This window comes from Lampetra planeri, chromosome 13, assembly GCF_965212315.1.
Source record: "Lampetra planeri chromosome 13, kcLamPlan1.2.h2, whole genome shotgun sequence".
In the NCBI taxonomy this organism is placed as follows: Eukaryota; Metazoa; Chordata; class Hyperoartia; order Petromyzontiformes; family Petromyzontidae; genus Lampetra; species Lampetra planeri.
This window is the reverse complement of record NC_136119.1, coordinates 2,069,245-2,084,448: the sequence shown is the minus strand read 5'-3', so window position 1 is coordinate 2,084,448 and position 15,204 is coordinate 2,069,245. Positions and strand designations below refer to the sequence as shown.

At 49.2% G+C, this 15,204-nt stretch overlaps 2 protein-coding genes and 1 non-coding gene across 6 annotated transcripts in view; 2 read left to right on the top strand and 1 right to left on the bottom strand.

Moving 5' to 3' along the window:
* Nucleotides 1-514: 514 nt before the first annotated feature.
* TRMO (tRNA methyltransferase O) lies at nt 515-15,139 on the top strand. 4 transcript variants are annotated; one of them, XR_013585997.1, is made up of 8 exons: nt 515-835; nt 1,596-1,851; nt 2,509-2,669; nt 3,444-3,618; nt 4,228-4,385; nt 10,921-11,397; nt 11,884-12,921; nt 14,180-15,139. XR_013585997.1 is itself a non-coding variant. In XM_078599826.1 (7 exons), the coding sequence occupies exons 2-7, from the start codon at nt 1,745-1,747 to the stop codon at nt 12,300-12,302; spliced, it is 1,497 nt and encodes a 498-aa protein (XP_078455952.1). In that variant the 5' UTR covers nt 515-643; nt 1,596-1,744; the 3' UTR covers nt 12,303-15,139. The 4 variants fall into 4 exon arrangements, 3 of the variants coding, with proteins under 3 accessions (XP_078455952.1, XP_078455951.1, XP_078455953.1); XM_078599826.1 differs by having other exon boundaries at nt 515-643; nt 11,884-15,139; XM_078599825.1 differs by having other exon boundaries at nt 11,884-15,139.
* On the top strand, nt 784-856 carry TRNAR-UCG (transfer RNA arginine (anticodon UCG)). Its single transcript has one exon. It is a non-coding gene; the product is annotated as a tRNA-Arg (tRNA).
* RGS7BP (regulator of G protein signaling 7 binding protein) overlaps nt 13,933-15,204 on the bottom strand; it is a 19,664-nt gene continuing 18,392 nt past the window's right edge. Inside the window, exon 6 of the mRNA XM_078599828.1 lies at nt 13,933-14,828. Coding sequence (XP_078455954.1) covers nt 14,734-14,828 — 95 coding nt within the window. The 3' untranslated portion in view covers nt 13,933-14,733. The remainder of the gene's footprint in view (nt 14,829-15,204) is intronic.

Genomic DNA, 15,204 nt, shown 5'->3' with positions numbered 1-15,204 from the left:
GATGTAAAAGCTCGGTGGGGCGTGTTTCGTCGGCGACCGTGTGGCCTAATGGATAAAGGCATCTGACTTCGGATCAGAAGATTGCAGTTTCGAATCCCGCTCTGATGCAGGAGCCGTCACTCAGCCCACACCACAGCCACGGCCTAACCCCGCCATCTTACTCGGGGGAGACTCGGCCACTCCCATTGGGAACGCGTGGAGGTTGTTTCCCCCCTCCCCCTGATAGCGTCATCGATTTGCGGCAGGGAGATGTGTGGGGTGGGGGGAGTAATAACCACCCCCCTTACCCCCCTAGCAAAGATGGCGGGCGAATTGTCATCAACCCTCGGTGACGTCATTGCAGTACTCGGCGGTGTCGAGGTAGGGGGGGGGTACCGGCACCGCGACCTCCAAATCCGTACAGCGGTTAAGCGATGAGCGCGTGGTCGTCCGGGCGCGTGAGCACCTCCGATTGGTGGAGACGGCGGCGGTGACGTGCGTCCCGCGTTGAAAGGGGGGGGGGAGGCGGCGACTTATCAATAGCACGAAATGTAACGTCCCTGCTGAAGGTGACGTCGCCAGAGCGTATTTTAACTCAAATAAATTGGCGCGGCGCGTCGTTGCCTTGGGTGGCTTACGGAGTTGTCGCCGAAGCGGTTAAAAAGTGGGTGCTTTGTGTGTTTGTCTTATTTAGCACCTCCCCCTCCAGGCGTATCGGGACAATTTTACTTCTTGGGGGGTACGGATAGGTGACGGTGGCTGCGACGTGGATATTAAAGCTCGTTTGGGGCGTGCTTCGTCAGCGGCCGTGTGGCCTAATGGATAAGGCGTCTGACTTCGGATCAGAAGATTGCAGGTTCGAATCCTGTCACGGTCGAACATTCTTTTAAAAGTGTCATTTTTCTCGCAGCCCCTTTCGCAACGTAATACATGGAGTGTAGGGGCGAACGTATTACGGAGCTAAAAACGAAACACCGAGTTCAAAAACGACGTTCACACTTACAGCAGCAGCGGTGTGCGTGTTTTGATGGCGCGTTAAGGCCACGAGTGCCACGCGTTGACTCGCCGACAAATCGGCCTAACCCCCCCCCCCTCTGTACGTGAACGATTTCGACCAGATGAATTTCTTTTTTCTTTTTACAAAGTTGGTGGGTTGGTTGGTGCGCGTTACATGCCCACCCCAAACACCTGTGTGGGTTGTTTACGGCGCAGGTAACGGCATTCACAGTGCTGCTGCTGGCATTCACAGCTGCCACATGTGTCCCCCCACGGTCTGGCCATTCCAAGATCCATCTCGCTTCAGCGCCCGAGGTTTGTCTCGTTGCTATCATCTCTCTCCTTTGGCTGCGATTCCAACACCAGCCGTCAGCCAATTCATCTCGTCTTGGCCCCATGATGTGCCCTGGCCAAGCACACTTTTCTCAGCGGTGAATATAACATCTGGAGTGAGTACTGGGCCACTTTTTGGGTACATCAATATCAGTTGTACTATGGAATGTGGAATTTATTCCACCAATGTTGGACAGTTGTTGGAATCGAACCATGCACAAACCGTAGCAATGCTGTCCTTACCTTGTGATTGATCAATTTAATGTACGAAATGCATTTGTTCGCAGGCGGTGAAAAGCCACAAGCTGCTACCTCCCACTGCAAATCGCCTTGCGGGCAAGACGGCTTATGAAGTTGCATCGAGTGTCCCAGGGACTCCCAAGGATTACGGAACTCTGTGACCGGGCACGGAGAGGTGCAAGAGCAGGGCCCAGAGATGACGTCTCCTGTGGGGAAGACCGACCAACATTTCGTGGGCAGGCACTCGACTGCACAATTGCTTCAACAAATGGCTGTTTTGCGTGCGGAACTCAAAAATCTACGGTAAGTCCCTCGTAAAGTCGTCTTGCCCGTGAACGTCACCCACCGATCCCTCCACCCACGTTGTGGTCTCCCGTCGACCAGACCTTGTGTCGTCTCATCCACCCGGTGTTCAACCACCACACCGCAGGTCCTCTGGGCAACGCTTCCTCCATCACACTGCTGCACTTTCGAATGTTCTTTAATCGCCTCTTTTCCAAGTTTGTGTAACCTCACTCGGTAAAAAAAAAAGTATGAACGGTTACCTGCTACAATTTTAATCATGCGGCGTTACGTTGGCCGTTTGGCATTTTTGGGCCTTTGGATCTATGTTTGGTAACTGCAGTAAAACAAATCCATCTATCACTTGAAAGTTTTGAGGATTTGTCATGATGCTGGTATCTAATTGTAACTTTCCAACCCACCCATACTGGACATCTGTGAAAAAGAGCTTCACAGCTCATCGGATTCCTCCAGTCTAAATTAAGATTCTGATTAATTTTCATTATCTAGATGCCATTTAATGATGTGTACATTTTGGTCACAACTCTTATTTCTAGTGGACTCAATTGTTTTAGGCGTGCCAGGAATACAGAGATTTCTACATTTCATAAAGATGATGTGGCTGCACCCGCACTGGTAAGGGTCAAAACGCATTGCACCCTACGTCCCCGTGAGCAGACTGCAGTTGGATCAGGCCAAACGAGTGCACCGCAAGGACGTGGAGGGAATCAAGGCCACGCTGCGCCAGGAGGTGTCCCCAGCGGTCGGCAACGAGACTGAGGCTCAAGTGGCAGCGCCGAGACGCTCTCCGTCTCCAGGTGTCTCCTCCCTAGAGACAGGTACATCACACCTGCCACATGCCTGCCACATGCCAGACGAGATTCCCTAACGGCAATCGCAAAAATAACACGTTAACGGCACGACTCGCTTTAAGTGCATCGAAGAGCGTTACTCAGAGTGGTGTAGTGAATGTAGTGCTTTGGAGGCAAGGATCATATACGTTTAGGAAACTCCCAAACCCACAGAACTGTGGTGACCAGTTGATGGCAGTACAGAAAGTTGGTTGTGAACCCCCTTTGAATCTGCCTCAAATGAGTACCCGATGCGGTGTGTAAACATCGCCACTGGGGAGACAAAGGCGTCCGGTTGTGGTGCTGGCCAGCCACCCCCTCGTGTGCAGTGTTAGCCTTCATAGCTGCTCGCTAACAGCACTTGCCCCAAAAGTCTGTTCGGGCTATACGGGGGATCTTTGTCTTTGTGTACCTCTCAAGTGTTAACTCCTCGTTTATTGGTGGTGAGTTTTCTCCCAGTGTCCCACATTATCTCTCGCATGCGAAACGTCTTGAAACTCAGTGAAGCTTTCCGGGATAAATAAATGACGTTTTAACAGTGAATAAAACAACCAAGGAGATGTTGACTAAATATCAACTGGATGGCACATGTGATAACATCGAGTGATGTGCCGATACAGCACCTGACATACTATAAGGGAAAGGCAACAATGGAGAGAGAGTGGCACCCCCACAATTATGGCGGTGAAGGGATAGATGCTGATGATATCAATGATGACGATGATTTCCATCGAGGTAAACGGGCGATTATATTATGTGTAGGAAATCTTATGACGCGGCCAGTTGGCTACGTGGAGTCATGTTTCCCGACCAAGAACGGAACACCTCGACAGCCCTCTGTGTGCGCGGCCTCGCGGGCCCGCGTCCGTCTGGACAGATCCGTGTTCAGCAACGCGGAGCACTCGCTCGCTGGCCTCCAGCACTTCTCACACGTCTGGTACAGCAGCCCGCGACACCCGATACAAATGCTTACTGCCACGTGACAAACATTCCTCACTGTTGGTGCCCGCTTGGGAAAGTGCACCCCCGAGTGTAATCGTTTATAATTTGCAGGAATGTTTCGGTATACTGCTGGACAAGAGCCTTCCCCGCACCATATGGGTAGTGGCCGTTGACCATACTTCACCACGTTGGTCGGTATGGGTTGACCAAGTTGGGGAAGGCCCTGGACCGGCACAGATATCATTCGCCACTGATGTTTGCCATTTCTGGGAATCGAACTCGGAACACCGGGGTTCATAGCGCAGTGCGAAAAAATACTCTTTAATCGTTCTTAATTTGCAGGAATGTTTAAATACATTGCTTGATGAGAGCCTCTCTGCACCATACGGGTAGTGGGGTTATTTGATCATACTTACCCACACAAGTCGGTGCAGCTTGGTAAGAGTGTACGGATTCACTCCCTTGGTTGCAACTCCTTTGTTAGTCTCGACCACCTGCCACCATCTTTCCTATCGACACGTGCTCAACAGTGGTGTATAAAATACTTCATCCCTGCCTTTACGTGGTTGCTTAAGTGCATCCTCCGTGCTGTTGTGTCACACAGGATCCTGTTTGTGTTCCACAAGAATGGCCCCTCCGCAGCTAAAGCCAAGGTTAAGCCTCCCAGGCTAAACGGGCTCAAAGTCGGAGTGTTTTCAACGAGGAGTCCTCATCGACCCAATCCCATCGGACTTTCCCTGGCCAGGCTCGAGAAAATTGAAGGTACGGACACAGCTAGAAGATATGTGTGTCCCATATACATAACTAGCTTTACTACCCGGCTTCGCCCGGGACTTGGATTCACCACGCCCTGCCGCCTTTGTCTCCCCAGAGGCGATGTTCACACACCACACCAGTTACTCGTTTGAGGCTGAGTCGACCTAGGGGAGGCCCATGACTGGTTCAAATAATCGTCACCGGTGGTGGCCGTGAGCTGGAATCGAACTCGGGTCGCCGGGTTCGTAGCGCAGCGCGCCAAGCACTACGCATGTGCGGGTGACATGACAGATGTGACGTCACAGCTCACTTTCCGTGCAAAAAATATGCATTATTGCGCCCCCCCCCCCCTCCCCAAAAATACCAAAGTCTATCTTTATAATTTTTGCATGGTGTACAGTCTGGAAAGTACCCACATGACAAATTTCAAGTTTGTTGCATGTCGGGAAGTACGCTAAACATTTTGAACAGACACACATAATCACAAATTTCCCTTTTATATGTATACTAGCGGAAGTACCCGGCTTTGCCCGGGTGAAAAATATATTTCTTAAAAACCTTACATATATATACACAGATACTAAGGTATTGTCAAAGCCCGGTGGGCTGTTTGTACATTTCTCCACCAACAAATATATAAGAGGCTTTCACAAGTCCAAAAAGTTGTAGAAAGTGGGGTAAATAGTTGATGTCAAAAGGTTTCCGAAAATTGCGGTCTCCCCCCCCCCTCAAAAAATATCTTTACCCCTCATAGGTATATATACTAACAACACCTTACATACAACAGAGGAAGTAGTATCTATTGACTCTGTAGTAGTATCTACTGACTGTACCGTAGTATCTACTGAGCCAGTAGTAGCTACTGACTGTGTAGTAGTATTTAGTGACTAATAACTACTGACCATAGTAGTATTTACTGGGCCTACAGTAGTATCTACCGACTATATACTCGTAACGACTAACTGTATAGTATCTGCTGACTATAGTTGTATCCACTGACTATAGTAGTAACTACAACATCTATAGCAGTATCTACTCACTCTATAATAGTATCTACTGACTCTAGTAGCTACTCACCGTGGTAGTATGTACTGACTGTATAGTAGTATATACTGACTGTAGCAGTATTGACTGACTTTAGCGGTATATACTGACTGTTTTAGTATTTACTATAGCGGTATCTACCAACTCGATAGCAGTATCTACTATCGCTACAGCAGTGTATACCGACTGAGGTCGTACCTGCTATCACTACAGCAGTGCATACTGCTGTGTTGGTACCTGTTATGATGACAGCAGTGCATATTGTGGTGGAACCTGCTATGATTACAGCAGTGCATACTGCTGTGGTGGTATCTGCTATGATGAGAGGAGTACATATTGTGGTGGTGGTACCTGGTATGATAACAGCAGTGTATATTGACTGTACTCATCATTCACCCTCACCATTCACCACTCACAACTCACCCTTACCACTCATCCTCACCACTCACCACTCCCACTCACTATTCACCATTCACCCTCACAACTCACCACTCACCAACCTCCCTCACCAATCTCCCGCACCACTCACCCTCACCCTCACCACTCACCCTCACCACTCACCCTCACCACTCACCAATCACCACTCACTCTCACCACTAACCCTCACCACTAACCCTCACCACTCTCACTCACCACTCTCCCTCACCACTCACTCTCACCATTCACCCTCACCATTCAGCCTCACCACTCACCCTCACCACTCACCGTCACAACCACCACTCACCCTCACCACTCAACTTCACCCTCACTACTCACCATTCATCCTCACCAATCACCACTGACCAATCACCACTCACCACTCTCCACTAACCCTCACCACTCAACCTCACACTCACCCTCAAAACTAACCACTCTTTCACCACTCACCCTCACCACTCAGCACTCACCCTCACCACTCACCCTCACCACTCACCCTCACCACTCACCCCTCACCGCTCACCACTCACCCATCACCACTTACAACCGCCACTCACCCTCACCACTCATCCTCACCACTCACCCTCACAACAACCACTCACCCTCACCACTCACCCTGACCACTCACCACTCATCCTCACCAATCACACCCTCACCAATCACCACTCACCCGCACTGCTCACCCTCACCACTCACGCTCACCCTCACCACTCACCCCTCACTAATCACCACTCATAACCGCCACTCACCCTCACCACTCACCCTCAACACTCACCCTCACCACTCACCGTCACCACTCACCCTCACTACTCACCACTCATCCTCACCAATCACACCCTCAACAATCACCACTCACCCTCACAACTCACCCTCACCACTCACTCTCACCACTCACCACTCACCCTCACAACAACCACTCACCCTCACCGCTCAGCACTCACCCTCACTACTCACCCTCACCACTCACCACTAATCCTCACCAATCACACCCTCACCAATCACCCCTCACCACTTGCCACTCACCCTCACCACTCACCCTCACCATTCACCCTCACCACTCTCCCTCACCACTCTCCCTCACCACTCACCAGTCACGCTCACCACTCACCCTCACTACTCACCACTCACCCTCAACACTCACCCTCACCTCTCACCACTCACCCTCACCCTCACCACTCGCCCTGACCACTCACCACTCATCCTCACCAATCACACCCTCAACAATCACCACTGACCCTCACCACTCACGCTCAACACTCACCCTCACCACTCATGCTCACCACTAACCCTCACCAATCACCCTCACCACTCACTAATCACCGCTCATAACCGTCACTCACCCTCACCACTCACTCTTACCACTCACCCTCATCACTCACCCTCACCACTCACCCTCACAACAAACACTCACCCTCACTACTCATCCTCACCAATCGCACCCTCACCAATCACCACTCACCCTCACTGCTCACCCTCACCGCTCACCACTCAACCTCACCCTCACCACTCACGCTCACCCTCACCACTCACCTCTCACTAATCACCACTCACAACTGCCACTCACCCTCCCCACTCACCCTCACCACTCACCCTCACCAATCACCACTCACCCTCACCACTCACCCTCACCATTCACCCTCACCACTCACCCTCACCATTCACCCTCACCACTTTCCCTCACCACTCTCCCTCACCACTCACCCTCACCACTCACCAGTCACGCTCACCACTCACCCTCACTACTCACCACTCACCCTCACCGCTCACCACTCACCCTCACTCACCCTCACCGCTCACCACTCACCCTGACCACTCACCACTCATCCTCACCAATCACATCCTCACCAATCACCACTCACCCTCACTGCTCACCCTCACCGCTCACCCTCACCACTCACCACTCACGCTCACCCTCACCACTCACCCCTCACTAATCACCACTCACAACCGCCACTCACCCTCACCACTAACCCTCACCACTCACCCTCACCACTCACTAATCACCTCTCACAACCGTCACTCACCCTCACCACTCACTCTTACCACTCACCCTCACCACGCACCCTCACAACAACCACTCACCCTCACAACAACCACTCACCCTCACTACTCATCCTCACCAATCACACCCTCACCAATCACCACTCACCCTCACTGCTCACCACTCAACCTCACCACTCACGCTCACCCTCACCACTCACCCCTCACTAATCACCACTAACAACCGCCACTCACCCTCCCCACTCACCCTCACCACTCACCCTCACCAATCACCACTCACCCTCACCACTCACTACTCACCCTCACCACTCTCCCTCACCACTCTCCCTCACCACTCTCCCTCACCACTCTCCCTCACCAGTCACGCTCACCACTCACCACTCACGCTCACCACTCACCCTCACTACTCACCCTAACCACTCACCCTTACCGCTCACCACTCGCCCTCACCACTCACCCTGACCACTCACCACTCATCCTCACCAATTACACCCTCACCAATCACCACTCACCCTCACTGCTCACCCTCACTGCTCACCCTCACTGCTCACCCTAACCACTCACGCTCACCCTCACCACTCACCCCTCACTAATCACCACTCACAACCGCCACTCACCCTCACCACTCACCACTCACCCTCACCACTCACCCTCACTACTCACGACTCATCCTCACCAATCACACCCTCAACAATCACCACTCACCCTCACCACTCACGCTCAACACTCACCCTCACCACTCATGCTCAACACTCACCCTCACCACTCATGCTCACCACTAACCCTCACCACTCACCCCTCACTAATCACCACTAACAACCGCCACTCACCCTCCCCACTCACCCTCACCAATCACCACTCACCCTCACCACTCAACCTCACCCTCACCACTCAACCTCACCCTCACCACTCAACCTCACCCTCACCACTCAACCTCACCCTCACCACTCAACCTCACCCTCACCACTCAACCTCACCCTCACCCTCACCAATCACCACTCACCCTCACCACTCAACCTCACCCTCACCACTCAACCTCACCCTCACCACTCAACCTCACGCTCACCACTCAACCTCACCCTCACCACTCAACCTCACCCTCACCACTCAACCTCACCCTCACCACTCAACCTCACCCTCACCACTCAACCTCACCCTCACCACTCAACCTCACCCTCACCACTCAACCTCACCCTCACCACTCAACCTCACCCTCACCACTCAACCTCACCCTCACCACTCAACCTCACCCTCACCACTCAACCTCACCCTCACCACTCAACCTCACCCTCACCACTCTCCCCCTCACCACTCTCCCCCTCACGACTCTCCCCCTCACCACTCTCCCCCTCACCACATGTTAAGGGTGATCCTAAAGGAATCTACAACCTTCGATGATTCCTTTGCGTGATTCAAAGAATCGATTCCTGGCGCATAGGAGGTTTCCATTTTTAATTACAGAGTTTTATTTTCATTGTTATGTTATGTTTTAAAGTTTTCAGGAGTTTTTAATTATATTTTAGCCCCGGTCAACGCCGGATATTTCCCATTCGTAGCAGTTTATATCAACTCTATAACCAACTAATATTAAACGGAAATAAGGCGATTCTAAATGAATCTACAACCTTCGATTCCTTTTCGCGATTCAGAGAATCGATTCTTGGCGCGGTCGGGTTTAGAGTTTTAATTACACAGTTGTATTTTCATTGGGATGTTATGTTTTAAAGTTTTCAGAAGATTTTAAATGTATTTTTCCCCCGGGCAACGCTGGGTATATCGAGTTTATACCACAAAGTCGACGCCTGACAGACTTGCGTGTCGAGGCCTAGTACCGTGCAGAGCCTCCGGCCTCGCCTAGATTGCCCACCCGGCTGAGGCTGGGTACTGGGGCCGTTAACCCCCCCCCCCCACCGCGCTACAATAATACTGTCTAATCTCTATAATTTTATTATCTACCGACCCTATAATAGTAATTGCACACATTGGGGTGGGGGGGAGTGAAGAGGACGTGAAACTTTGATGAATTTACCTCAGAGTTGCGTGTTAATGCGTGCGCATATTTTTAACGGGAATTAAAAATGGCGTCCACCCCGCAGCGAAGTTGTTGCTACCCGTTGCCAGGGGCAACCGCCGTGGTCCGCGCCGGTCGGCGATATTAAATAAATAAATAAAGAAAGCTTTAAATAAATAATTAAAGCGAAATCACACTGAATCGATAATCGGTCCGATTTAAAGTTTAGAGACGAAAAATCGGAAATGCCTAAGTTTACCGCGGGGCCGGGGGCGTGCCCACCTGCAAAATTTAATCTCGGCGAACCCCACGGTCCGAGAGCTACATCCCCCGCAAGGGAGCGTACGCAGACGGACGGATAGACAGACAGATAGACAGACAGACAGATAGACAGACAGACAAAAAATGAATTATATAGGTTAGATATGTCAATCCACTACTGAGGGTTATTTGACCAAACTTCACGATGCCGATTAGTGCGGGTTGGTGAAGGCAGGGAGCGTAGTTGTGGGTGCATGGTTCAATACAATGGATATCGCTTCCTGGGCCTAAGTTATCTGCAATTTAGCCCATCAGGAGTCACTAACAATATACTCTGGATAGCTGTTTCCCATCCAAGCTGTCTGTCCAACATCAAATCTGCTTAGCTTCCCCGATATGATGAGATCAGGTGCATTTTGGTCAGAAGATACAGATACAGCAGAATGGTATTCAGCTGTGTGTCATGCAAATAGGCTCACCTGGTTAGTACCTCATCGAAGTCATTCATTCTAGCTTACTTAACAGATTGCATATTGTCGGTAATTTGGGTGAATTGTCATGATTTGCGGTCACGATTCGATTCAAGAATCAATATTTTTTGGACATTGTGGTAAATGCTGCCCCAACTGGTAGCAGCAAAGGGTCACGTGAACCCAAAGCATGCAACATATACGAATTTATAATAAATTATTATAACGTGCACGATTTGAGCGTATGAACTGATTAATCGATGCATCATTGCATGCCTGGTTATGTTGTTTGCATTTTCGATTGTGATTGTTGACTGCATGTTTTCTTTTATCATAGGTGGAACACTTTACCTGTCTGGAATTGACATGATCGACGGCACGCCGGTTTTGGACATCAAACCGTATATACCGGAGTACGATGTGCCCGTTAAAGCAGTCGACGGTCACACAGCGGCAACGGAGGACCCGGAAGCGAGAGATGCCAGCCCTGATGGTGAACATCTTCGAGTATCCGACTGCGTTGACAGTGACAACTATGGTAACGTTCACTCATGTGGCTCAGGAGAACCGGTTGTGACTGCCGAGGAAACGGGTGGTTGCTTAGTGGACGCAAGTAAAGAGCCTCTCGCTCGCGAAACCCTCGAAGCAAGAGAGAACTCGCGTGCGAGCGCTGTGGACCCTGCTACGCCGTCTTCCGAGCAACAGAGTGCGGTGGCATCCTGGGTCAGAGAGGCGCCTGTCAAAAATTTGGTGGTACGCTTCACGCAACACGCCGAACAGGAGCTGCAGCAACTGGTCAACGCTGCTGACAAAGGTGAGAGGTGGCCGCTGCAGGAAAAAAAAACCCTTTAATTTAAAAGCTCTGCAAGCCAAGCCTACGATATCTGGTGTTCCCAGGTGATCTATTGATGTACTAATCAGGCTGCAACCTGCTGAGCTGCCTGCCTACCTCCCGCCCTCCAATTTCACTCTTCTCTCACCCTTAAGGATTTCTGTTGAAGCCCCCAGTCACCCTTCACTGATTGGAATATTGCTCATTCTCCTCTACTGTCTGTTGGCTTAGAATTCCCTTCCCCGGCTATCTATGCTGTCAATTCTTTGCCCCCCCACCCACCCCTGTTTAAGACCAGGGTCAAGACCTTTTTTTATTCCTCTCTACCTATGACCAACTGCTTTCCTCTCAACTATAAACATACCGACCGTGAGATGCGGTCGCATTGGGATGCTACGTAAATCCAAGTTGCATTCTATGCAGCTTTGTACGCATTTCATTTTTAATACGCTTCCCTCCGTGACGCAGCTTGTGTGAACGTCCACCACTGCTGGCAGGGCGCTCTGCGCTCCGCCACTTCGGCTCCGCGGAGGAGGTGCGGCGCGCGGCGACGGCGGTGCTGTCGGCGGACCCGCGCTCCGCTTACCGGCGACGCTCTTGCCAGGACCAGCTCTTCTACTTCCACCTGGACGGCCTGCACCTCACGTGCTGGTTCGGCGACGGCTTCGCGGAGGTGCTGCGCGCGAGGCTCACCCGCCCCGAGGCCACCGCCACTGCCGCCGTCCCAGAGGGAGAATCGAAGGACTAGCGGTGCCCCCCCCCCCCACCACCGGTGCTCCTCCCCAACCCCCCAAACGTTACTCCCCAAGGAACCGGTGGCGCGAGACACGGCTCGTCTTCATGGTAGACGCAATCCAACGAACAAATGGCTCTTCATTTGTGGATAATTATACAAATGATTAAATAAGTAATCATTCAATATCTTATTACATTTTAATTGTACATAGGTTGTGTGCCTCAGGCTGTTATATGTGAATCTCCAGTTTCAATGATAAGAAATGACTGTAAAGTTAAGGTCAAGCGTTGCTATTACGGCGCTTTTGTGACGTTACTGTGATGTCGCTCCCAAGACATTTGGATGTTGATGCAGTTGACCTTGTGTGAAACCACGACAGGTGAACGTTATTTGCTGTTACCTTTAGAAACGAGTGGAACAAATTAAGCGGAACAAACTAAACAGTAAATGAGATGGGCAATCCAAATGAGAGAAAATATTTAAAGAATTTAATGTTGACTCCGAAAATTAAAGAATGAATCAAATATCAGTGAAGGTGGGGGTGAATCATCATATAAGTCGTTGAAATGTGTAAAACTTACATCAGTGACATCACAAGAGTGCTTTTATAATTGTATTTACTCTAACTTTTGGGGGGCTTATTTTAAAAAAAGCGAAGCTTCAAACTTGTGTTTAAAATAATAATAAAGTGTCCCTTGAGAGGTTTAACAGACTGCTGGAGCAAGTTCTGTTAGCGAGCACCTATGAAGGCCGGCACAGCACAAGAGGGGGTGAGTGACCAACACCACGCCCAGCCAACTTTGTCTTCTAGTGCTGATGTTTACACACCGCACCGGGTACTCTTGAGGCTTAGACGACTTACGTCTTTCGAGGCTTGGACGACTTACTAGACGCCCAGGACCGGTTCAGATCATCGTCCCTAGTATTCGTCGTGAGAGTAAATCTAACTCGCGACGCTGGGTTTGTAGCGCAGTGTGCTAACCACTACACAGCCCAGGACACACAGCATAGGTATGCATGTACATACGTAGCTGCAAGGTAAGAGCTGCTTGATGTTTGAGTCATGTATGTTGAACTTCTTTCGCACCGTACGTAGCCAACCGCGCTAATCAGAGGTGTGGGAAACGGTGTCATCTCAACACTGTCATCTCAATAGGGTCAACAGTGTCAATCCCAGACACTGTTGACTGGAATGTAGTTTGACTTCTGTTGACTGTAAGAACCCACGATCGCTGCCGTCTGCGAAATGACATCTACGTTTCCTGGAAGTAAAGAAGGAAAGCCGTGTATTCAAATAAGCAAAATCAAAGTGTTATTTGGAACCTTAGTTTAGAAACAAAGCATGACATTTATTTAAGGTAGACCTTGGAAGACGAAAATAAGTGATATAAATATGTATGTAAAGAAAGGTAGAAGGAAGCAGCAAACATTCGTAAAAAGACTGCGATTCTGGTAAATTCCTGGACATTGCTCAATTATTGGTAAACTATTGTAGGTATGGTACATTCCCAAATGTGAAACGGAATATCCATTGGCATACTAAAACAGTACAAAGGCCCAAATAAGTAGTTTTAAAAAAAGGTTGAAGTACTTTAATGTTTAATGGTAAGAGAGGAAAACCTGTATCATGTGTTTAATATAGTTTAAAAAATAAATAGGCTTGTCGTATGATTGCACATATGCTCAGTCTATGTTAGGCTTGTTTCAACAACACAAAAGAGTTGCCAGGACAGCCCCTCTTGCCATCCGTTAGCCAACACACCCATGCCCTGTCTGGGTGAAGAGAACAGGACGGAGTAACATTTATAGTCGAGAAACAAACAAATAAAAAATATCCACGGACTGTACATTGAATATTGCATATTGCAAGTACATTAAATCTCGTTAGATGCTTACACAAACATGCAGTGGGAGAGTGTAGATGATTGGCATTCACATTTTGGCCCAACTTGAAACATGCTCGAAGCCAGTAAAAATGTTGATTACTGTAATTTTTGATAATATTGTTACATGTGTGTGTGTGTTTAGGTTTTCTTTTCTGATATGAACACTTACAACCGTGTCCGAAAAGTGGCCTTCAAGGTTCGAGCTGTGTAGACGCACGTTGACCCAAGTGCTGTGAACCCAGTGAATGAACACAAGACCTCCGGACCTTTACCCTTGATGCGACGACACATCCTCTACCAAAAAGGCACCAACTGGATCCACACATACGCAACACATTTCCTTTTAAAGTTGAACTTTTCCATGATTTTAAAACGCCAGATTTCCAAGTTCCCTTTCGATGGATCCACAGGTACTGTTTTGATAGAAACTTAATCATTTAGTCGGTGGGGGATCAAATTACACTCCCAACTTTCGTCAACGGCCAAAGGTTTGATGTATTCGGCTAAACGCGTGTGCAATGCATATTCTCTTGAACGATACGGTAATTCCATTCGTGTTCAATGTTCGTCATTTGGAATTGTTTTTGTATACATTGCCTGATGATGATAGCTTACATATGTTTTGTATTTATTATTTGTAAAGCGTTTTTTTGACCTGTGACCTGTACAGCGTAGGCCTGATGTGTGCCGCCCAGCCTAACTGGCGAGCAGACAACACAGCCTTAGCAGTTTTCTCTTCCTCCGCCTCAGTGGTGGGTAAGATGGTATTAGGCTGAGTAGGGCACTGTCATCTAGAACAGAGGAGGAAAACAACTGTTATTCAATAACAATATGGTAATGGTGCTTTAATATAATTTGACCGTTTGTAAAACATTATGGCTGTACAGTCGTGACCTTGACTTTTAGTTTGTCAAAAATGCAATGTTCAGATTCATCCTTAATGATCACCTTGTAGAGGTAATTGAATAATGAATTCAAATCTGGTGATTATGTTTTCTTCTGCAGAGGAATTATTTATCAGAATGTACATGGCTCAGCATTACAACTCGTTTCTGTGAGTAGCTACATTTTACTGTTAAAATAAAACTTAATGCTTCCTAAACCACCAGTGCTGCTTGTATTTTGGAACCCATGAAATAGCTATTCGTAACCCAGAAGAGAGTATAC